Genomic DNA, 25,059 nt, shown 5'->3' with positions numbered 1-25,059 from the left:
TCTGGCCCTACAGTCACAGCAATGGCTCAAAGCCCCAACGTCTTGTTTGAATGTAACACAATCCTTTGGGACAGCTGATGCTTCTGTTTATCTCGATTCATACACACTGAGAGGTGTTTGGTGGAAGACACAGAGACCCTTCGGAATGACAGGTAAGGAGTGGAACTTTGTTTTTAAGGCAGGAGGTGGTGATGGTAGTAGAGGGAGTTGAATGCTTAACTGGTTAAAGACAAATATATTCAAGTATTTAATAAAGTATTTAGCGTATTTATTACACTATAATACTATAGTAAATATGAAATACTTTAGTATTTATTTAGTATATAGTATTTACTACACACTAAAGTATTTATTAAAATATTTAGTAAAGGATCAGGAATAAAGTTGAGATTAGACTATTTAAATCAGGCAGTTAAGCAATTACGTTGCCAGGGGAACAGAGCATGAGCCTTTGCTTACATGACGAGGCAGGCAGGCAGGCACACGAGCCTGCGTTCTGGTTCCCCTCCTATTAACATGGAGCTGAGCATCCTACCAACTGCACCCCAGAGTGAGGTCCTCCACTACACTGTGTGTCCCCAGCCTTGTTTCCCTCCTCTGCCTGCTCATTCGCTTATAGCACGCTACTAACCTGCCCCTCCCCCCACTCTGCCTGCATTGTGAATTCTGTTGCTATAAAGTACAAGTGGATGAAATGGTCCTTAAATATTGGTGGGGAAAGCTGGCTTAGTTAGAAAATCTCATTGAGCAGGTCAATGAAATAAATTCAAAATCAGGCATCCTTAATGGTTTCTGGGTCCACTGAAAGTGTTCCTAGACTGTCACCCACTCAGCTCCTCTTTCTCCTGTTCTTTAATTTTATTTCTTTTAATGGATAAAGAGAAAGAAGAAAAGGAAATATATATTATTACATATTGTTTCTGGATTTTCTATTGGCAGTGAGTCACAGTGACATTTACAAGTTTCTCTGAATGAGGTACTCTGATCGTGTGTCATCAGCACATGTGTCACCCAGGGATTTGAGGGAGTAGATCGGAATGAGGATCTGTAGATCTGGTAGATCCGAAGCTTCTTATCAAGTTTTCATTATGGAAATTACACACATACTGGAACAGAAAAATAACCCTTGAAGTCTGCTGGATATACAGCTTTAAAAACATTCTTTCAAAGCTGGCAGAGCCAGGGGTGTCTCCACACTGGGAATCAGCAATGACCTGGGGGTTCCATTGTGGGATGTGGCCTTGGGGAGGGCAGTGAGGTGGGCAGGAATCACCCCCCTGGCAGCCAACAGGGTGGCTTCTGTAAAGGAGGCCTCCCCCAAGGGGCTGCCCTGGGGTCACCAACCCCAAAGACAGGCTCCAGACAAAAAGTTGCCTTCTGCTAAGAGGAGGTATCATCCAGTCAAGGTCCCGAGGGCATTCTACTTCTGTGTCAGTGAGGAGGAAGCAAACGGAGGCTTCCAAGGCCCTCTTGACACCCACTCAGGGTCAAGACTGCAGATGGCTGAGTGGTTATCAGCAGGCGTCGGGAGAGGGAAAACAATCTTTGCCGGCAAAGGTTAACATAAGCCATTTCTGGTTTCAAAGGAATAAATAGAAAGTGATTAAAAATCTCAGCCCCCCCCAGAGAAGAAAAAATTTAAACCTCCACACATTCTCTTCTTATTCTAGAGTCCACCTGAGAGCTGTTTTTAGGCTCCGAACCTCTGCAGCCTTGCTCTTGTGTATTCTCTTTCTTCTTCCAAGCTCCTCGTTGTTACTAAAAGAAAGCTCTCTTCCATTCGTCAGCAAGGGCTGGTGAAGGCTGGCTCAGAAACCACGACTCTGCCCTCCCTGTCTGTTCTCCTCCCAGGGGACGCGCTGCTAGCCATAAGCCTCAGGACTGGATGCCCTGGGCCTGTTCCCACACACGTGAACCACAGCTCTGGGCTGTTGGGGCTTCTCGAAACAGATATGGATGCTCCAAAGCAGGAAATATGAAGACTCACCTGTTGTACCCGCTCACACAATTACCCATGAAAAGGATTCTTCACGGCCTTCTGGAGTCTACTAAGCATGCTCGGAAGCTCTGCAGAACCGCAGCCCCACTGCGCTCTGGAGGACTGCAGACTGGGCAAGACGGGAGTGGCTCCAGTTCTGCCCCTAGTGTCACCCTCTGTACCTTGACCTTTACCTTAGGGTTTGGTCTGGGAAATGTGCCATTCCCTCTGGGGAGCTAAGCAAAGTGAAAGCAAGTTTTATTAACTCTTTGAGGACCGGGGAAGCACAACCTACATCCCATATGAATACTGGTTTTCATAAGCACATTTACAGTAAGTGCACTGGCATATTAAATTACCAATTACAATCACTATCAACTATAAACAACTACACAAAGAGAGTTGATGCAAGTAAAACCACATAGATTTGCAAATGGATGCTAAGATGTTTAACCTGCATTTACAGTGATGACAGTGTCTAAAAAGGAAGACTTTTTAAAAATGCACCAATGATATGTAATGTCATGTCTTGATGCTTGAGGGAAGAATAGCTCTTTGTATGACTGACATGGTAAAAGAAAGAGGGGGGAAAGGGAGAGGTTTTGAGAGTTCAAGATGTGGTAACACGCTGAGAATGAAAAATGAAAAGGAATCGAGCACAGCATCAGAGAAGGTTGACCAAGTTGCTTTGTGTAAACAGACAAATCGTCCAGCAAGAAAGAAGGGAATAAAACCTTATAATCCATTTACTTTAGGCTTGATAGTTTTACAAGGGAGTATAATCTTTGACCATTGATTTTTTTTTAATGTCTCATATTCAGATATAAAATCACCCCCCACCCCAATAGTAAAATGACACTTCCCCAATACAAGCTTTATCGTCTAGCAAAGTGGTTCACCAACACTTCATTGGGAAATGCTTAATGTAATGGAGAAAACACCACATCAGGAACCAGGGAAGTCAGGCTCTGTCCCTGTTAGTCTGACCTACAACTAGATGACAGCATCAAGCAGGAGCTAATGGAGAAAATGAAAATTACCCCATTTCATCCATGAAATGGTAAAAAAAGTCTTTAAAATGAAGTTACAAGAAATGTACTAGGAATTCTAACACATTATGTTTTAGCATGTCTTGAAATAGCAAACGACGACAAGGGTAACTGGGTTATTTTCAGGCGAAGTACAACGTGACACTCATCACCATGAAGCCAACTGTTAACTGAGGAACGGCCCACAAGAGGAAGTCACGGCTTTTCTATTTCTGGGGTTGAAACGCGTGTTGAAACAGCCCCTCGTTCTCTGACGCAGTGTAGTGTCTGCAGTAACTACAGCACTGACGTCAGGGTCCTGGTCATCAGGTTGAGCCAAATCGGACAGCCCGGTCTGGGCTGGACTCTGAGCATTCGTTCTGCTTTCACAATGGAAGACAACACGTTTGCCTGTGCCTCAGACTCCCCCACAAACTTCTCATTAATGACCAGCTTTTAATTGAGGTTTGGCTTATCTGACCTGACACTTTAAAAAAATCACATTACAATCTCCACAAACACACCTTTTTCTGAACCTGGAGAATGAACTGAAGGTGTTCACAGGCAACAGTGACACCGTTTCCAATTTGTCTGCTATACAAAGGCATCCCTTGGCACAGTCTGTCTCATCAGTCTGCAACATTCACATGTAATTCAAAACCGCAGAAGCAGTCTCCTGTGGAAGCCCACGTGGCTTACCCGGCCATGCAGCAGGAGTAATCATGACACCATCAAATGAAATAATCCCCCTCTTTTTCCTGGCAAATTCTTTCAAGGTAGATTTTTGTAAAAATTCTGTTAAGTGTCTAAGTGTACTTTTGAAGAAGGCCAATCAGATTTCACATTAGGACACATTAAATGCCTTATGTACCCTAGTAGTTCCACAATTTGAATTCAACCACCTTCATTCAGCTTCAGAAGGGGCAGTAAATGAAATCAGGCTGCTACAGAGACCATCTGCCTCTTGGGGCAAATGGTATTCTGAATTTCCACTTGCTGGCTCTCTTCAAAAGCCGTATCTTTCTCTAGTTGCCCAAGACAGCCAATAAACAAATGTGTGATTTTTAAAACCTCCTTTTACCCCTTTTCTGGTCAGAGCACATGAGAAACAGCATGTCATGGCTGTCTTACTGATTTCCAGAGCTCTGCTTATTTCTGGGGTTGCTGGGGTGACGGGCCTTTGCAGAAGTGGGATGTGCCCCCACACGAGGCGGAGAGCTCACTGTTATCAAACCCACTCCGCTCATCTGTCAGGAGGGGATCCCCATTTCCTTCTGTCTCTCTAGGACCCCTACCAAATGTGACATTTCTTAATCCTAGCTTAGTTTCCAGGTCATGAACTTGATTTTGCTACACTTTCCAATGACCAACATTCTCAGGTAGAAAAATGTTCTGTCTGCTGATCACTATCTCGTGTCTCCAATTTTCCACTAAGCCTTCTGCAATCTTAACTGAGAACTTCCATCCCTACCTGAGATTAACCTTGAATGGAGGTGTGATGAGTTCCTGCTAACGTCTGGTGCTCTGGTCAAACGAAGGTGGCTCTTACTGATGTGAATGAGAGACCAGGTCTAGGGACAGGACAATTCTTGAATAGACTCTAATTTTCAGACCCTGCACAGTTTCACATTTTCATTTTTAACGGATGTGAATAGCAAATTCAAAGTGTCTTCAAGACACCAGATAGCAAGACAGCAAAGTAGATAAAAACACAGGCCACTGTAAATCACTGTCACCTTTGTAATACTAAGAAAGATTAATTTTAAAATACTGTGAAATACAAAGTCAGAATGGCATTTGTGCAAATTAACAGAAAAGATAAACTAAGCTTGGAAAATAGCAATAAAATATGCTGCCCTGCTCAGCAACAAAGGTATAGAAGGAGCGTCTCAGATCATCATTTCAGCCTTGGCTCACTTCTAAACTATGGAGTGACACACTGGTACACATTTCCTGAAAAGGCGATATATTAGAATACCCACGGGGCTCCCCAACAGGGTTGACCTATGTAGGACGGACCAGCCTTTTCTGGGTCCTGTACTTTTCCACATGCCCAGCAGCACCAGAACACTCACTGCACCTTGCCCAGTATCCTCTTGTCTCCCTCAACTGCCAGTCTGCCAAGACATGATGTACCCGTAACTCTCCAGAATCACTGTAGGCTCGGGGAGGGAAGTGAAGTAGGGAGAGAATGGGAGCTACAGCTGCTCTGAACCTACTCTTACTGAACACGGCGCAAACTGCACAATTTTCCATTTAATTCACAAAAACATGTCAGGAGGTAGAGTTTACAGGTGGGGAAAATGAGACTGAAGGAAGGAAGCGAATTGCCCACGTTACATGGGTGGCGGGTCAGCATCTGAACTTGATGCTGTCCACTCTGACCCTGTCCCTTCCACCAGAGCAGGCCAGCTAGGTGTGCTGTAAAAACTCAACAACAAATGCCTGACTATGAGGAGGAAGAGGTAAGCGTGCTTTGAAAAGCATAGAGCTGTTATTAGAATGTGAGGTGTTGATGATGACAGATGTTAATGATGGCAGGTATTTGTGAACAATTCTAACCAAAGTCTTTATTTACATTATAAAAGGTGGTAGTTAAACAGGTGCTGCTCTAGTCTAGAAAGACTTCCTGACAGTGATCACTAGCATGTGTCTGCATTTCCCGAGTGCTGGGCTGCGCTTAAATACGTATCTCCTGACAATAACCCTAAGTAAGGCCCGTTGTTCCCATAACAGCAAGTGACAGCAGCCCAACCTGCACGGTGCTTACTAGGTCCCTGGAAGCCAGTCTCTCAGAAATGGCACTGCTGACCTTTGAAGCAAATAATTCCGGGTTGTGGAGGGCTGCCTAGTGCACAGTAGGATCTCACTAGCACCGATTTCCTCTACCCAGTAGGTGTTGGACTCTCTCCCTGCTCCTCCAGCTGTGACACCAAATAGTCTGACTCCACCTTGTCAAATGTGCCCTAAGAGCAAACTCCCCCCCCCCCATTTTTCTAAACCCTCTGCACAAATTCTTTTCTGTTTTACAACAACCTAGTAGGCAGAGTACTATCTCTGTTTTACAAAGGAAGAAATTATAGCCCAGAGAGGTTAAATCATTTGCCTCATGTAACACAGCTCCCTAATGGATGAGGCTGAGATTCAAACCCAGCAGTTCAGCTCTAGAGTCTGTACTCTATTTGGCCTCTCTGTTTAAGAAGAAGAAGAAACTGAGAAGCAGAGCTCAAGTCCCTTGTTGAAGATGACAGAGCTGGTAAGTGGTGAAAGCAGAATTCCAATCCAGGGCGAAGTAACTTCCACATCCACATTCTAAAACACTGTGTCACCATCAACAGACTTAGTGCCTCCACATTACTTTGCAGCTTGCTGAAGGTGCTGACCTGTGGCTCCCCCTCCAGGGACTGACCGGACTTCTGGGGTGTGGCCCCAGGTGATTCGGACTGGGTCCTGGGGCCACACTCCGACAAACCAGTTTTCACTGCCTCCTCCCCCACAGGGAGACAAAACAATACGTATAAAAGGAGCAAGGTCTGAAGTGACTAGAAAAATTGTAAGTAAAGGAGCATCATTGCTCAGAAATAATATAGCAGAAAAGGGAAAATAACATAATTTTAGTAGTCACAGGTGAGAGATAATGGACTATTAAAACAGAAGGAGGTGTTTGGGGACCAATCCCTACCTTCTGAAGTTTATTCTTAGAATACAATTATACAAACTCTCAAGGTGTTAGAAAGTGAGGATTTGGTCTAGTATGATTTTTATTAGAAGTCCCGGCTGGATGAAAACCACTGTGAGTAAGAAACAGCGTACTCGCACTCGTGTGTGACACCGGCAGTAAGTCGTCCCACACGCAGCAACGTCCCAGCTCTTTGTGTCAACACAGGACCGAGGTGAGCACAAAGGCAGGCCCCTGTTACAGCAAGAGCTGCTACGGGAGGAGAGGCCACTGCATCCAGGGGGCTCTTCCTAAAATACCTTTGGTTCTGCTGTTCCTCTGCTCCACACCATCCACAGAGCCTGTGACTGTGGAGTCAGGTCCTGACCACCGGCAGGTCTTCAGGACCCATCACCATGAGGCTGCAAAGCACGTCTCTGTCCTCATCCCAAGCTTTCTGACACATAGTCCTTCAGCTCCAGACGAGCCAAAGTGCTTCCACGTTCTAACTCCCTGCTGCCTGGACACACCACATGCTACACCCTTGCCGCGCCTGATTTCCCTTCCTAGAGCTGCCTCCTCTCTTCTTTCCATCTATTCTGAGCTCAGCCAGTCTGTAAAGACTATTGAAGTCTCACATTGCCCATGATACCTTACTATCCATAGAGATTCTTCCTTCTCTGAACACCCAAGGCAGGTGCTATGAACTGAATGTTTGTGTCACCCTCACATTCACATGTTGAAGCCCTAACCCCCGCCAGTGTGGCTGTATTTGGAGATGGGGCCTCTAAAAATTGAGGTTAAATGAGATCAGATAGAATTAGTGTCCTTATAAGAAGAGGTACCAGACAGCTGGCCTCTCTCTCTCTCTCTCTCCATCTCTCTCTGTCTCTCTCTCTCTCTCCCTCCCTCCCTTCCTCCCTCACTGAGGAAAGTGAAGACATAGTGAGAAGGCAGCCGTCTGCAAACCAGGAAGAGAGTCCTCACCAGAAAGCAAAGCAGCGGGAATATCGATCCTGGACTTCTGGCCAGAAAACTGTGAGAAAATCAATGTCTATTGTTTAAGCCACCCTGTCTACGTATTCTGGTATGGCAGCCCGAGCCGCTGCATACAGCAGGGACTGATGATCACAGCAAGCTCTCAGGAAACAGGTGCTGATAAATCAGATCGGGGATCTTAGCAACAAGGCACTAGAGAATATCGGCAGGGTCTGCAGCCACACTCCTCCCAGCAAAATTTCTCCCTGTCCCACATGGAGAAGGAAATTGGGACAGGTTGCAAAGTGGGTGCCCACAGAGCAGGGGTGGGAGCTGCCTCCCCACTAGAAAGCCAGAGGAGCAGCACATCTGCCTGGGTGTGGTGTGCAGCTTCATTCTGGTGCTAGCAGCACAGAGGGCCCAATGGCTGACTCCCAGGCGACTCATTCCCAGTAACCAGCATACACAGCTATCACCACTGTTCTTTTCAGGCAAGCCTCTCTCTCTCTGCTATTAGTACGTCACCATTACCGAGGTACCAGTGAGGACAAACTGCTTGTCCTGGAACCAAACCTTTAAATGTCACTTGATGACCCTAATCAATACTCTAATGCAGTAATGCTAAATAATCACCAACTAAAACTATGGCCTGGAGGTCTGAATTCAGGCCTAGAAATTAGGAACTCCAATTTAATCTCAGTTCTGTCACCAGTACTACTCTGCCATGCCTCCCATTATTCACCTATAAGACAGGTGTGGTCACATTCACAGGAGGATGCCGTAATGAGGAAATGCACGTGAAGTGCTTCCAGGAGAGTGAACCCGACACCCGCGCTGAGTATCGCTGACTGTGTGGCAGGTCAGTGGTCAGTAACACCCTCTGGCCCTGACTGGTCACATGCCCTGTCATGCTCGGGCTGACTTTATAAGACATGGCAGACACCAGCAGACTCAAAGTCACCACAAGAGAACAACAAAGTCACTGCGGGGGCCAGACACCCTGACGTCAGAGTCTGGTCTGCCACCAACTTGCAGAGTGGCCCTGAGCCTCTCAGTTTCTCGGTTTCCTATAAACCGGGAGAGATGCACTGTCACAGATGTGGGACAACTGAGAAAATGAAAGTGTTGTGAGAATTACATAATAAGATACCGGTTCAGGTTCATTTGTCAAACAAGGAAATGATACTGACCCAGTCAGTCAGGGAATTCTCAGGGTGGGTCTTCACTTTGGAACATATTCATAATGATACTCTATGCAAGCCAGCTTGCTTCTCTGGAGTGTCCTCACCTTCCAGAAGGGAAAGGGACATAGAGCTATCTGAAGACCACCCCTCTCGGTCACAGAATAATAACCATTCTGCATCGTTCTGTTAGGAACAAGGGAGGTATTTCTCAGTTTTCTGTAAAACACGGGTATTTAAAAATTGAACAGTAAGGACTTAATGAACTCATTTAAACTTTAGGAATAACATGTCAGAGAATGTAGATGTGATCTTTATAAATGCTAACAGTCCAAAAGTTTCTTTATAGCAAAGAATATGCGAACAGGAGAGCAAGGAGCTCCTTTCAACTTCTGGCTCCAATTTTTTCTTTATGAGAAATAGGAATTTGATCTGCAGAGGCCGGCTTGGTCCTAAGCATGAAACGGTGACTTTGACAGGGTGCTTGCTCTCAGAGGACATAATGCAAATTAAGATATAACTGAACGTAAGCATTTAAAACTGTAAGCTTCTAACTTTCCAGACAGAAGAACGTCACATTTTACCAGTCTACGAAGGGTTTGCACTCTTTTTCCCACACTGTATGTGCATACACACGTATATAAAGAGCCCCAGATTCTGGTCCCTTAGAAGCAGCAGACCTGCCTTGTGTTGGGCTAGCGGCCCCAGCATGCAGACAGCCACTGGCAAATCAGCTGTTATGGTTTCGCGCAGGGATCAGCAAACTCTTTCTGTGAAGGGTCAGAGAGGAGCTATCTCAGGCTTTCCAGGCCACATGTGCCTGTTGCAACTGCTCAGCTCTGCTTTTACAGTGGAGATGAAGCCTTCGGCAGCACGTGAAAGGACGAAAAGGCAGGTTGGACTGGGCATTCAGGCCATAGTTTGCCGACCTTGGGGTGGATTGCAGGGCTGCTAGGATTGAGTCCTGCATTACTGAGGGGTGTAGCTTGGTGCTAAGGACTGAGAGGATTGCAGAGGTCTGGGAAGGGTAAAGGAAGGCTTGCACAGGCCAACAGCATTCCTAAGGAAGCGAGGTGTGCCTGACAGAAACAGACATTGGCTAAGGCCTGCGCTGAATCCCAGCAGTGAGGCACAGCTGGGTTCCCGAGATGGCTCCGGGAGTCCTATTAGAGAAACCAGACTTACGTGGCATCCAGGGCATGCTAGGGTCTTTGCTCATTAGGAACATGATGGTCAGGACTGGTGGAGCTAGCAAGCTTAGCTAAAGGTCAGGGGCTACTCACAGGGCAAATGGTACCTGTTGGCTGGGAGTGTTACAGTTACCTTGGGTAAGTTACAGCTATTTTTGTAGTCATTGACTAAGTTTTTCTAACTGATTAGAAAAAAACTTTTTGAACTAAAATTTTAAGGACATGTATGTGATTGGCAATTGATATTGCCTGCCAATTATGAAATACATATAATTTTAGCCAAAAATCAAGAGTGATAAACCACAGTTTATCGGAAAGACTACTAAAAGGGTATACACTTCAGGAAGAAGGAAACTGAATCCAGAAGGGAGGAGAGAAATGAAAACGAAATAGTATTTTTTTTAAAAAGTGATAAATGTGAATAAATCTAAAATAAAAAAGAGTGATGTGATAGGGAACGACTGAGGCTGGGCGGAGTTTGTGAAGACTGGACAGTCTGTGAGAATTTTCTGAGGTAACATGTAAATTGAGAGCTGAATGACAAGGAACCAGCCATGCAAAGAAAGGAAGCATTCCAAATAATGGAATGATATGAAAGGGATTAGGGTTGACATATCTGAAGAACAGAAAGAAAACTCCTATTGTGAGTTTATGAACAAGGGGTGAGTAGGAGATAAGTTAAACAGGTAGGCAGAGGTCATATTATATAGGGACTTCACTTGCTTCACTGTGCTGAAACAATGGGATTTGCATTTTTAAAAGAATACTTAAGGTGTCCTAGAGAGACTAGATTAGAGGGGGCAAGAGATTAGGCAAGGGAGATCAATTAAGAAAATACTTTAGTAAACCAAGTGAGAGTGATGGTGAGTTGACCAGGGTGGTAGAAGATGAGATGGTGAGAAGTAAATAGATTTAGGATATATTTTAGAGGCCAACAAGACTTCCTGACATTTTGGATGTAGAGGGTGAGGAAAAGAGAAGAACCAAGGATGACCCCTAGTTTTCGGCTTGAGCAACTGAGTGGGTGGTGGGACCAAGAAGGGAAGATTTGTAGGGGGGAAAAGTCAAGAGTTCTGTTTTGGACATGTTTCCTTCGAGATGTCCGTTTTACCTTTAAGTGGAGATACCAAGTGGAAACTTGTGTGTGAATCAGGTCAGGGATGGGGATATAAATTCGGGAGTCATCAGAATAGATATAATATTTAAAGTCTTGATGCCAGATGATGCTGAGCCAAGGGTTAGCCATTAAAGTTAAAGAACCCTTTATGGTATATAGTTACGATGAAAAAAAGAAAGAAAAATAACTTATCCTTGAGAGACACATACTGAAACATTTACAAATGAAATGATGTCTGGGATTTGCTTCAAAATAATGGGGGGGGAAGGGGATAGGTGTGCAGAAGAAACAAGATTGGTGACAATTGTTAGTTGTTGAAGTGTGGGTCTGGGGTAAATGGTTCTTCGTTTTACCAATCTATCTACTTTTGTATATGATTAAACTTTTTCTATCATAAAAGGTTTAAGATAAAATGAAAATAAATAAAAGGACCCATTTTAAGAGGTCTACATTAAGAGGTAGTCCTGTAGTACTGATTCCACGGGCAACATTATATACAAAGCACTCAGAAAGCAAGCAAGCCAGAATAATTGGAGGTTCATGAGCAAGAGATTAAGATTAAGTCTCAGGTAGACAGAGGGCACATATACAGGCCTTCTTCAGTGTGGGGATATGACCGGATTTAAATTTAAGAAAGCGCTCTTGGCTGTTCTAAGAATTGACTGAAGGGGCAGAACAGTAAGCAACCTTAAATCCTGGCACCCTAAGTGTAATTTGTAGAGGTTAACACCTATTGCTAGGTGCTTTACAGGTATATGTAGTCCTCATAATATCTGCATAGCTAGGTATTAGTATTGATATAGGGAAGGGACATGAGGACTCTTTTTACAAAAGAAGGAACTAGGAGCTTGGATTCCAAGCCTGCTGCCTATGGCTCCAAGACAAGAGCTCAGGCAGATGCTAATCAATGACTCAACAAATCATTGAAAGACCAGAGGTTCCATTAGGACCATCCACGGTAAAGGCCACGGAAAGAAAACACAGGTTGTGCTTTACAAGAGTTCAAGACAAACCTGCCCCTATCCTTCTTGCATCTTACTGAAGTTAAAAGATAAACTTACTATTGTTCTTCTAGCCTTCTTTCCTTCATACCAATGAATTTTCTATGGAAGCAGAAAACACACATAAACCCTAGCCCGGGATGGAGGGGGTCTCTCTTCCACTAGAGATTAGAGACCACCACTCTGTTTGTGGGGTGGCCTTTGTTTTCTTACTTACTCTCTGCTAAATAAACTTACTTTTACTCTAATCTCTGTATCCACTCAACGTTTGAATTCTTTCCTACGTGAAGCCAAGAACCCTTGTTTCCTATAACATTATCACTCTTATACTGGTGGGGAAACCACGGCTAAGAGAGGGTAAGCCAAAAGTCACGCCACCCCAGGTGCTCCAGTCAGAATTCACATCTCTGTCTCATTCCAGTGTTTGCATTTTGCACATTATACAATACTATTCCCCATGCTGGGATGCCAAAGAGTTGCAGAGATGGTAGGTAGGCTACTGCTTCTAAAAAGCAATAGTGGAGTCACAGACTAGACTAACCACACTGAATAAACTTCTCTTGATCCAGACTAGCCAGATAGAAATGATGTCCGTGAATCAAAATTTAACTGGTATCCCTAGCACCAGTATTTCCACCTTCCAGTCAATTTTCAACTACTGCCAGAAGAGATTTTATTAAAGAACAAAAACAACTCACACTGCTTTCCCTCTTAAAAACTGTTTCTGCTACAAAATCTATGAGATAAAGGCCAAACATTTCAATGCATCACGCAAGGCTATTCACAAGTCTGTCTCAGCAGTTCTCAATCTTTTTCTTCTCAGGATTCCTTAACACCGTTAAAAATTATTGAGAACTGCAAGGGCTCTTGTATATGTGAATTTTATCTATTGATACTTACTATATTCACAATTAAAATTGAGAAAATTTAAAAAAGTTATTAATTCATTAAAAAAATGCTTTAAATATTAACCTAAATATTTTTTTCAAATCTCTTTACTATCTGCCTTAATAGAAGCTGAATCCTCATATGTGCTTCTGTAGTCAATCTGCTGTGACATGTTTTGGCTCAAGTATATGAAAAAAAATCTGGTCTCATCCCGATATGCAGCTGGGAAAGGCAGGACTACATTAATGGCCTTTTAGATAATTGTGGATTTTCCTCTTTGGTACTACTCATATACCAGAACTTGGTTAAGTGGTAGTTCCTTAAAGGTTACTTACAATGTGGAATCTGAAACATCGATGAACTGTTGTACTCAGTTACATTAATATCCATTGGTCTAACGCAGTTTTACTTGTGGGTCAACTGGAAGTTACTGGTTCACTGAGTTATGCAGTTCTTCCAAATGGTGACACATTTCATTATATAATATCAGAAAATCTTTTTGCCATACCACCAACAATCTCGTCAGAAAAAGAGTTAAATATTAGGACGTTGTCAAGGTCATGGTGGTAAATGGAAGTTTTCAAAAATTCTTATTTTTGCTTGAAAGTTTTAATTTTATCATTGGCAACAAACACTGTCAGTTGTTTTCCTTGAAGTAATGGGATCCTTATGTTCATTCTTAAGAAAATATCTACCAAACACCCAAGTGTGAATAACCACAGTCAGTCTGCCACTTGTTCTTTCAAGGTGGCCCATGAAAAAGGGGGCTTTGTAACTTAAATTTTGAAACAAACCATTTTATAAGCGTTTTTCCTTAAAACAACTACTATACTTTGGTACACATAGAAGTACTCTATGTGTACTTTCTGTTTCATTACACAGAATTTTTAAACAGACATATATTCAAAGGTTGAGATTTAGTAACATTTACAACTTCATCAAAGACATTCTTAAGTGAAACCAATGTTTTTGTTTTTTTAAAAAAATCTACTAGTACAAAATGGTGCCATGACTTCGATTTGTGCTAAGGTGTAAGTAGTTTTATCCACTATTGGTTTTGCACCATCAGTGCAAATGCCAACACAGTGAAAGGGACAAATCATGTCTCAGCATTGTGAGAATGATGACTTGCGCAGGATCGTGATTTGACCTCGCATGGCCCACATCTGAAGAACCTCTGGTCTCCTATGATACTCTTCCAGCCTCCCATCCCGCTTGTTTACCATAATCACCTCTGTGACTTTGCACATTTTATTCTTTGCCTACAATCTCTTTTACAACCAGCTGGCAAAATCCTATTTGTCTTTTAAGATCTGGTTTGCATTTCATTTCTGAGAAGTCTCCTTTAAGCTGATTTGATCACCCTGGTTTTTGTGCTTCTGTCCACTCTGCACATATAGTTTTAGCATTTGCCACATTGATGGTAGAGGGGCCACTAACATTTCAAAGCACCCAATGTGTAGACCCTGTGCTAGGTCTTTTATATGTTTTCACATTATCTCCTCTGATTAATTCCATGTGACAGGTATCATTATAGCCGCTGTCCATGAAAGGACCAGACAGATAGCCAAAGCAGGGGTCAAAGTCAATTATTTCATCAGTGTGATAATCTTTCCCCCATTTGTCCCAATGGTACACATATGACACCATTCAAACATTCAATTTATGCTGCCTGAACAGTCAAATAAATCTTAGTGACAATCTAATCCCATAATGAAAGGCTCTACAAAGTCCCTCATCTTTCAGAACCTAAGGTCTGGCCTGCAGTGGAGTCTTTTTCATTCCTCATATATAACTTGGATTTAGAATCTTCACTTACTTTAGAAAAACTTGTATTTTCATTTCTTCCAGCAGTGTATTTCCAGGTGCAGGATGGTGACTTAATGGTCACACTACCGTCAAGCCAGAAACACAAATGTTAACATTTGACAGGAATGTTTTTCCTCTCAGCGTTGCTTCAAGCAAATACCAATGGTATCTCCAAGTAAATGAGGTAATTACTATAAAATCAAATGGTCTATATTTTTTAATATGAGTATTCATGTTTTAAACTTTTTGAAAGTTAAAAAAAAACACTAATTAATTCCTCTTTTTCTACTTAGTCTGGGTCATTACGAGATGTGAAAATTCCAGTGGGCCTCTAAGGAAGACGTACTGCCTCACGATCACGCCGACAACAGCATGTCTTTACAATGGTGGTGAGGTCAGTGGTCCCACAAGTGTGGCCCCAGGAGCAGCAGCATCAGTGTCACCTGGGATTGCTGGGAATGCAGATTCTCGGGGCCCAAGACCTACTGCACCAGACACTCCGGGGGTGGGCCAGCAATTGTGTGCCAGCAGCCCTCCAGTTGTTGCGGTGAGGCATGGTTAAATTTGAGAACCCATGGGGCAAAGCAACTGCATCATTTGGACTCATGAATGTTACCTATAAAGAATGGATAGATTTTGGAAGACTGGCCCACATACAACCACATTTGTGAAAATACAAGCTTGATGACAGCAAAGGATCTGCCATGCTGAGGGCCTGGGCTGCCCTCACGCCCACAGATATGGTGGCATGCGGCCACAGCAAAGGGTCTCATTCCACAGAAGAGAGGCCAAATCATTTCTCGGCTCTGCCTTCCAGGGTGCAGGTAAATGTACCACAGACATGCTTACCGAGGAGCAAAACCATTTATCAATCTGCAAGAACTACCTGCCATACCCTCATGGGTAACCCCAACCTCTGCTGTTTAAACTGCTTCTTTTCTCAGTAAAACCACGACCTACACACGTGTGTTTTATTACTACTGGAGGACAGCATTCTGTCATCCACTTTCAACTCCCAATGACAAGATTGTTCTTTCCAGGAATACAGTTATAACCACTACTCTACCTGCCTTGTTGTTACATGGATTTAAGGAAAACAGGAACTTGCTAGCATTTTGACAACTATTTGGAGGTATGTAAAATGCTTATTTCAGTAAAGAATATACACAAAATCTCCTAGCGTTTTGCTAGAAAAAGTAAGGGCATTAAGTGTTCACTTCATTTTAATTTATACTTTTCTAAAGAAAAGATGGTGAGAGAATCTGCCCTCTCAACAGTCTGCTGTCTCACCAGAGAGGAGACAAGGCTGGTGGAGAGGTTTGCAAGTCAGAGGGAGGAAGACTGAGAACCGGGTGAATGCACTACTCGGGCACATCTTTGTTTAAGAATGAAAAGGACAGGGTCATAGGGAAATCCTCCCATTTGTTACAAACCTGGGTTGGCAGTTGCTTGTTTGTATTAGTAGTTCATTAATTTGCTCACAATACAAATCAGAAAGAAAAAAGTTAAGCTTCCTAAACATAAATGTTTATGCGAATAACTACACTGTGAAAATACAAACCTTTTGCTTGCTCTTGTGTTCATTAACAATGCAACATTATGGGAAGAACACAAGCTTTAGAGTGAGACAAACCAGGGTTTGAAGTCTGACTCGACTTGCTGTGCGAATCCGGCCAATTCTTAACTTCTGATATTTTTAGCTTCCTCACCTGGTGGAAAACTAAACCATTAGTAGGGCTCTCATAAGGATTCAAGATAAATATCTGGGATGTGACTTACACAGAGTAGATGATCATTAAACAGTAATTAAAGTATTAATGAAAACTAATGCTTAGAGAACTGATGTGGGTATTCAATCTGCCTGGCTGAATTCAGGATTATTCCACTGGGTCTCAGTATCAGTAACCAACTTCTCCAATTTCACGCACATGTTAAATAACTATGATATGGTTGCCCCCCAAGTCCGGCCCCTTTCCACACACTGGAAGGACAGAAAGAGACAGCAACGAAAAACCAAATATTCCCTTAAAATAAAGTACTGTACATACAGGTAACCCTTTGGTAAAAGCCAACAAGCTTGCTCCAAGTATTTCATCTACACTGAGGGAAAGGACAGGACCGCCACTGACTCATTTCATTCTGTTTGCTCCTCACAGGGCCACAGCAGTTCAAAGCGACATACTTCCTTCTGCTCAGTGGGACGGATCTGCTTTTCTAGGGTGGAGCCCTGGCACTCACCAGGCATGAAGCAAGCTACTTAGCTGAAGGTCTAGACCACAAACCCCGTTCAGGGCAGTAAGACCACTGTAGTAATATTGTATTGGAATGCAGTTATAAAGATGGATGGTGCCACCAAGTGCTACTTACAAACAAAAATGGCTTTTGTGTAATCTTGAAGATATAAAAAACTTAGCACCTGAAAATGTGTTAAGTCTTCCCACTTCTGCCAGCCTACTTTACATACCTGAGCATGTCTTTAGGGATCTGGGAGGGAGAAGAATGGGTCCTTGTCTTCTTCTCAGAGCCCTGCGGTGCCCCGTTCTCTGTGGCAGCCTTCCCCACGCCGGTGGGCTGGTCAGCCCTGGCCGAGCTCTCCACCCCCAGCTGGCCCTGGGCAGGGTCACACCTGTACATGAAGATAATGGCAGGCTTCTCACTGGGTTCCCCTTTAGCCTCCGTGAACCAGTGATGGCGCTGGACCGGGGGAGGAGGCAGCACGTGGATGACCGTGCCATCGAGGCCCACCAGTTTCCCTCTGTCTCGGTCTTTCTCTTTGTCGTCCTCCTCGTCTGTTTTCCGACGGCGGAAGAAGCTTTTAAATGATATCCAGCGTTTAGGTTTTGCATCCGCTGCCCGCCTGCTGCCTTCCGAGTGCAAAACTGATTCAGCTTCTGTGGACCTGGGAGGGCTGGTGGGCTTGGTCCAGTTGGTGAAATGCTTCTGCAAAAGGTTACTTGCATGGTAAGGGGAGGAAGTAGAGCGCGGTGGGGGGAAGGGAGGTGGGGGCTCAGTGTGTGGGTCGGTCACTAGTTTGGAGAGAGGGCTGGTGACTGGCTTTGCCAGCGGATCTTTCTGCACTTTGGTGGTGAGGTTTTCTGCGCTCTGTGGAGCTTCTGCCTCACCACTGGGCTGCGATGTAAAGAGAGATTTGGGCCGGACTGGTGTGCTCCTGGCAGCACCGGCATCTGGAGGAACCGCGTAAAGCTCTTCCACACTGCACGCCTTCGGGCCACACGCGGGCACTTCTGGTGGAGACTGTGGGGGCGGGATCGAAGCCACAATCTGGGAAAGCACGGTGCTCGCCTTCTCCCGGCTGCCGCTGCCCGGCATCGGAGTCTCCTGGGCACCTTCTGTTTTGGCAGCAGGCTCTTGAGTGGTTCTCTGGACCTTGTTTGGGGAGCTGCGGCCGGAACTATAGCTTCTCTGTGGTGAAGTCTGACCTCTGTTAAGACAGCTGTTAAACTCCTGGACCTTCTGGGCCACTGAGCCCCTCTTCCGATCTGTGCTGTTTGCAGACCCCTTAGCTTGGGGACATTCGGTGGCCTTGCTGGCGGTGTCATCAGATACTTTGCTTGCAGTTTCTATTTCTTCATAAGTATGGCTTATTATACTCGTGGTTTTTTCCTTTACTGAAAGTTCTCCACTTGTGCCGAGAAAACTTTTATAAATGGCTAGATTGTCATATGCATTTGGATTGATTACAATGGGAACTTTGATAGCATTTTTGGAACTCCGAGCATACGTTGGCTCGTCATGGATGATGATGGGAAAAGGCGGCATACCAGCATTGTTATAACTATTAAATTTTATTTCAGACAAATTAGGTGACTTCACAGGGATGGTTTTGGAGGAAATGTTTGTAGCTATGGGTGACGTGGGGGCTGATTTGTGACAGCTTTTCCTTGGGGGGACATTTGGCCCAGTTCCACCACTAATTAATTCCACCTTAGGTATCTTTTGGCGTGGACTGGTACTGGAAGTCCATACCTCCTGGTACCGGATTGCACTGGACTTTTGGAAATGGGCACTTATTTGTCCTGCTGTCAATGGAGGTGACAGCACTGGAGAGTCTGGAGTAGAAGATGAGGTTTTGGTCTTGGGGCTGTGGACAGGGCCCTCCAGGTGCTCGCTGGCCATGGCTGCCGACACGTCCACGACAGTGTATGGCTTGCACAGCGGCTGCTCCAGATTCACAACGCGGTAGGGCTTCGCTTGCTCTTCTGCAGGAACGAGGTTTATGGTTACTGCATGCCCGGTGATATCTGTAGAGGCTTTACTCTCTTGCTTCTCAGTTTGTACAGCAATTTTGCCATCCTTCTCTTCCAGCCGGAGAGCAAGGACTGCTTTGTGTGTCTCCGGAACTTTCGCGGAGCTTCTGGATGCCTGTGAGGATGAGTCCTTCTGATCATCACCACACAGGCTTTCCTTCACGTCCTTGGAATCTCCGGGGTTCCCAGGAGCTAGTCCCCTATTACAGACCCTCTGGGATAAACTACTGGCTGTCTCAGAACGCAATTCTTCTGTTAAAGAAGAGTCTGGTGAGGTGGAGCCCACCGACACCATGCTCTGAACGCTTCCTGGCCCGTAGGACACCAGAGAAGTCTCGTCGTAACCATTCAGGATTTCATCGTAACTGTCATCATAATCCACAGCACAGATTCTCTGCAGAGACTTATTTCGCAGAGGGACAGTGTTCCATTTTTTGTCCACACAGAATCGAACAGGGGACAAGGTGTTCGCCCTGAAGTTAGCGAAGCGCGGCTGCCCTCTCATGCGAATCTCCATGGCCAGCAGCTCCTCGTCACTCTCATCCCAGCTCTCACGCTCCTCCTCCATGTCACCGAGAAGCGCGTCGTCCTCACTCTCCTCTCCACTGGAAAACTCCGGGTAACAGAAGCGGCCCCCTTCGTTACTGATCACCTTTGCGCTCCCACTCAGAATGACGTGCCTGCCCTGAGTATCCTTTATCCCACCCATCATGCAACTTGGTGGAAGCTTTCTTTCCAGGGATCGTTTATAGCAATTATTTATTCTTCCTAAGAACGTTTCTCGGGAGTTGGTTTCATTTCCTCTGATCTGAGGGGTAGTATCCAAGCCTGCTATCTCCTTCAACACTTCAGTAAGTCCATTGTTGTTACTTGATACCTTCTTTGCACTATCAGTATTGCCGTAAGGTTTAGGAACATGGCTAAGTCCTTCAATACCATCTGCATTATAATTATTATTAGTAAGTGGTTTCTGAGTCAAAGCTGTCCTGCTTTGGCTCCTCCCTGTAATGACAGGTTTATCCTCACAGTGTTCTTGGATACTAAGCTCACCACACACACTTTGCCCGTCTGCCACCATCATAGTGGGCTTCACAGCTATAGTGGGTTTTTTAGCCACAGGAGGCCGGAAATTTCCGGTGTTTCTGATGCGATGGTTGTTACTGTGATTGGCGTTAGTTTTCACATTGCCGTGGGAGGTGGGTGGCTTCTCAGGGTCTGGGGTCAGCTGGTGTAAGCGTTTAGGTTTAAAGCAGTTCTTGCATTCACCAGGTTTCCAAACATGTTCAGTAAAGGTGTTACAAGCAGACATTTTTAAAAATAGAACTTCACAGACAATGCTTTCCTTTCAGTGCATGGCAAAACTTTCATCGGTTAGTTTTCACCTCCCCTATGTATCATAGCAGCTCTTGTTAAATATGATCAATCTGTGGGGGGAAAAAAGAAAATATGAATGGAAAAGGCACGATGAAGGCTTTCATGACGAATGGCTTAGGAAAAACTGGCTCCATCCCTTAAATTAAAAGAGTGAGAGAAAAACTAATTTGGGTGCTTTTTGAACCCCCTTTAGCCAATCAGCATTTTGGAAAGTTTGTTTTTTAATCATAATTGTAGGCACTCTCGTTGAACCATATCTAATATTTTATTTGATGTCTCTGTGGCAATAATACTGTGGCCTTCCCTTCCTGGAAATGGTTTGAAAGTGCTCTTCTGTGGTCCACCAGCCCGTCTGACTTCTTATCCATTGTGTGTTCTTCTTCCTCTACCCGCCCTTCACATTTTGGATATCTCATTGACTCTTCAAACTCAGTGCATTCAGAACTAACCTTCTGGCTACCCTTTTTCTCAACTCTAAGAGACTAGCCTACTCTAACCATCCCTTCTCTACCCCCACGCCACCTTCTTCTTCTGTCTTTTATCCTAGTTCAGTTAACTGTCACTACCATCCGCCTAGGCAGCTAACTTCAACCTTCAGACCATACTTCAGACCTCTCGTTTCTAACTCCACATCCTACTAGCTCCCTAAATTAGTCTTGCCAATTTTGTCTATAGTATGTTTCACTAGAACTCATTCTTGCCATTACCAGATACTGAGAGTAATTCAAATACTCATCATCTTTTTGCTTAGATTCCTGCATAGGCTGTTACCTGGTCGTCATGACTGTAGTCTCACTCCATTCCGATCTAGCCTCCACCCTTGTTATTCTAAGTGTAGTCCTTAGTCAACTCCTATCAGCCTCACCTGGCAGCTTGTTAGAAAAGCAGTAGCTTAGGTCCTACTCCAGACCTACTGGGTCAGATGCTGCATTTTAATGAATTCTCAAGTGATTCCACTGTTTCATACTACTGTCAGATTTAACTTTCTAAAATACTAATATGATCATCTTCTTACCTACCTTAACTATTCTGTGGATCAATCTTACCTGGCACACTGGCTACCAAATGTCAGTGTGCAGACTAGAGGTTGCAAGTTAAATAACAACCACCTGGGAAATCACCCTAGACATACCTTGTCAATCTCTGACGGATGAGTCTGCGAATCTGATTTATTAAAACAAGTTCTCCAGGTAATTCTCTTGCAGTGAGGTATTGGAACCTCTGAGTTACGGGATGGACGACAAGCCCGTTAGGTTTTCATGAGATGGTCCTTGCCTCCCTTCTAGCCTTATGTCTTATACTCAAAATCACACTGGCTGCTCATTTCTCCATGGTACTATCAAAGCGATTTAGACATATCTCCATGAACAAGCACTTTCATTTTTAATTGTCTGTTTCCTCACTTAAAGAAGTTTTTTGAGCTTCTTTAGGCTAAGGCTTAAAGATGATATCTTAGCCTTCTCTATATGTCTAGCATAAGAAGGTAAATAAACAACGGTTGATTAAATGTGCTGGTTTTAAGGCTTATTTTTAAAATGCATCTTGTGGCTCTCTCTTTTGTCTTAAGGACATACCTGCAGACCTTCCCACAGAACGTCACTACAGTCTTGCATTTATACTTTGGGTATTTTAATAAAGTTGTCAGTAGGTATGTACATGTAAGAACTATTTCAATCGCTGGAAAGTTTAACTTCATTCATGTACAATGAAAGTGACAGGATCCATGTTTTGGTCCGAAAACCAGCCTTTTTGCTAAGTTTCAGCACATTTACAAGGAGGAAAAAAATACTTTCTTCAGAGGATATATACACAGCTAAGTCCCTTGTAAACACTACGCATAAAGCACTCTGCCTCAGTGGGAGAAGTACTAACTCAAAGATCAAAGAAGTCCACACAGAGCCCAGCAACCCAGCTGAAGTCCGAGTTCATCGACCCGCTGGAGATCACTGAACCACTCTTCTCAATAAGGTTAAACATGTATTTCTCAAGTGTTAGTTTGAAAACATTTATTTAGTCTTTCAAATATTCTAAAAGCTATATCCCTCAGTTGATAAAACCATTTCCTGCTAGTCTGAGACTAGAACATTTTGGTTAAGGGGAAAAATGGCATAAAATTAGGCTGAAAAGGAAAGCAGGAGCCAGATCTTGCAGGGCCTTTTAGGGTTTTAAAGATTAAGGTTGATCCTGAGAGCAGTGTGAAGCCACTGAAGGGTTTTGAACAGGGGAAACACGATCTATTTTGCATTTTAAAAAAGGTGGTTCTAACCAAAAACATGAAATACTTAGGTATAAATTTAACAGAATGTGTGCAAGTTCTAAAATCTATATGCAGAAAACGACAAAACACTCATAAAAGATATCAAAGACATAAATAAATGAAGAGATACTCTGAGTTCTCTCAACACTGTTACTGGTAACATGTCAATTCTACCCAAAGTGTTCTGTAGATTTAATATAATCCAACCACAATCTGAGGAGAATTTTTTGTAGAAATCAGCAAGGTGATTCTAAAATTTATATGGAAAGGCAAAGGAACTAGAAGAGCCAAAATAATTTTGAAAAAGCACAAAGTTGGAGGACCCACATGATCTGATTTACTACTTAGTATAAGCTCCCATAGTCCTGACAGCCTGGTAATGGCAAGGGGTAGGGGCAGGTGGGGAGTAGGGAAAGCAAGCGACAGCTCTAGGGCCACATCTAGCCTGCTGCCCGTTTTGTATGTCCCTAAGCCAAGGATGCTTTTAATATTTTTATATGATTGAAAAAAAATCAAAAGAATAATATTTTGTGACAAGGGAAAATTATATGAAATTCAAATTTCAGTGCCCATAAGTAAAGCTGTATTGGAACATAGCCAGGCTAATTTATTCACACATTGTCCCTGGTGGCTTCTGTGCTACACTGGAGAGTTGAGTAGTTATGACAGACTGTATGTGGCACTCTGATTACTTTGTAATGCTTTCCATCACTCTGTGAATTGCAGTGTTTCCATTGCTACATGCATCACCTGGGTGAAAAGGTACTTTTCAAAGATAAAAATACGTAAAATTTCATTATAGATATGCCTTAATAGACAAACATTTGGGATCAATTTTGATGAGAAGAAACACTCACTTTGAACCCTAATTAAGCAAAATGTTATCTCTTTCCCAAAAAGAACTCCATTCTTCTTAAAAATTCTACTCAATTATTGTATTTTAAATTTTGTCCAAAAATTCATGGAAACGTTTTCTGTCTTGTTATGAAGAACCTACACGATGCTGTGGAATTTGCCTGACAAAATCTAAAGTGCTTACTATCTGGTCCTTTACAGAAAAAGCTTGTCACCCCCAACATAGATCAGAACAAGCACAGAATGGAGCCCAAGAACAGACTCAGGCAAATATAGGCAACTGATCTTTGACGAAGGTGAAAGAGAGATTCTTTTCAGCAACGCACTATAACTGGCTATCCATAAGCAGCAGAATGAACCCTGATCTCTACTTCACACCATGCACAGAAAAACAACTCAAAACAGACCACAGATCTCAGTATGAAATGTAATGCTATAAAACTTTTAGAAGAAAACAGAGAAGAACATCTTTGCAACCTTGGGTCAGGCAGAGTTCTTAGATACATACAACACCAACAGCATTATCCATAAAAGAAAAAAAAAGAGATTCTTTGAACTTCATCAAAATGAAAAATGTTTGCTCTGACAAAGATGCTGATAAAAGAATGAGAAGACAAGCCACAGATAAGGAAAAATTTTTTTGCAAAGTACATATCTGGCAAAGGACTTTGTATCCAGAATATGTAAAGAACAATTCAACAAAAAGAAAATAAATCTGATCTAAAAATATGCAAAAGACTAGAACATATACTTCACCAAAGGTATATGGATTGCATGTAAACATGTAAAAAATGCTCAACATCACTGATCATACAGGAATGTAAATTGTAACTACAATGAGCTACCATTATATAGCTATGAGAATGCTGAAAATAAAATTAAAGCAGAAACAAAAACTGGTGCTAGGGAGGATGTGGACCAACTGAAATTCTCCTATGTGCTGGTGGGAATGCAAATGGTTCAGAGACTCTGAAACAGTCTGACAGTTTCATGTGAAGGTAAACATAAACTTTCCGTGGAACTCAGCAATCTCACTTGTAGGTATTTTACCCAGGACAAACGAAAACTTATGTTTACACTAAAGCCTGTACATGAAGGTTTATGGGCAAAAACCAGAAACAATCCACATGCTGCGTGCTGGTGATTATATGACTGCATGCATTTGTCAAAATTCACAGAACTGGGGCCGGCCCAGTGGCTCAGGCAGTTGGAGCTCCGTGCTCCTATCTCCAAAGACTGACAGTTCGATTCCCACATGGGCCAGTGGGCTCTCAACCACAAGGTTGCCGGTTCAACTCCTTGAGTCCCGCAAGGGATGGTGGGTAGCAACCCCCAGCAACTAGCAACGGCAACTGGACCCGGAGCTGAGCTGCGACCTCCACAACTAAGACTGAAAGGACAACAACTTGACTTGGAAAAAAGGCCTGGAAGTACACACTGTTCCCCAATAAAGTCCTGTTCCCCTTCCCCAATAAAA

The 25,059-nt window shown here is 43.5% G+C and overlaps 1 protein-coding gene across 14 annotated transcripts in view; it reads right to left on the bottom strand.

Annotated features, from left to right (window-relative positions):
* PEAK1 (pseudopodium enriched atypical kinase 1) overlaps positions 1 to 25,059 on the bottom strand; it is a 348,119-nt gene that overhangs the window by 62,292 nt on the left and 260,768 nt on the right. For all 14 annotated transcript variants that reach the window (XM_074328311.1, XM_074328324.1, XM_074328322.1 and 11 more), the window contains one exon: positions 17,293 to 20,520. In XM_074328311.1, the coding sequence (XP_074184412.1) occupies positions 17,293 to 20,405 (3,113 nt within the window). In that variant the 5' untranslated portion in view covers positions 20,406 to 20,520. The remainder of the gene's footprint in view (positions 1 to 17,292; positions 20,521 to 25,059) is intronic.

This window comes from Rhinolophus sinicus, linkage group LG03 (assembly GCF_036562045.2).
Source record: "Rhinolophus sinicus isolate RSC01 linkage group LG03, ASM3656204v1, whole genome shotgun sequence".
Classification (NCBI taxonomy): domain Eukaryota; kingdom Metazoa; phylum Chordata; class Mammalia; order Chiroptera; family Rhinolophidae; genus Rhinolophus; species Rhinolophus sinicus.
Note: the sequence above shows the minus strand (reverse complement) of the source record. Positions and strands in the feature narration are given on the sequence as shown.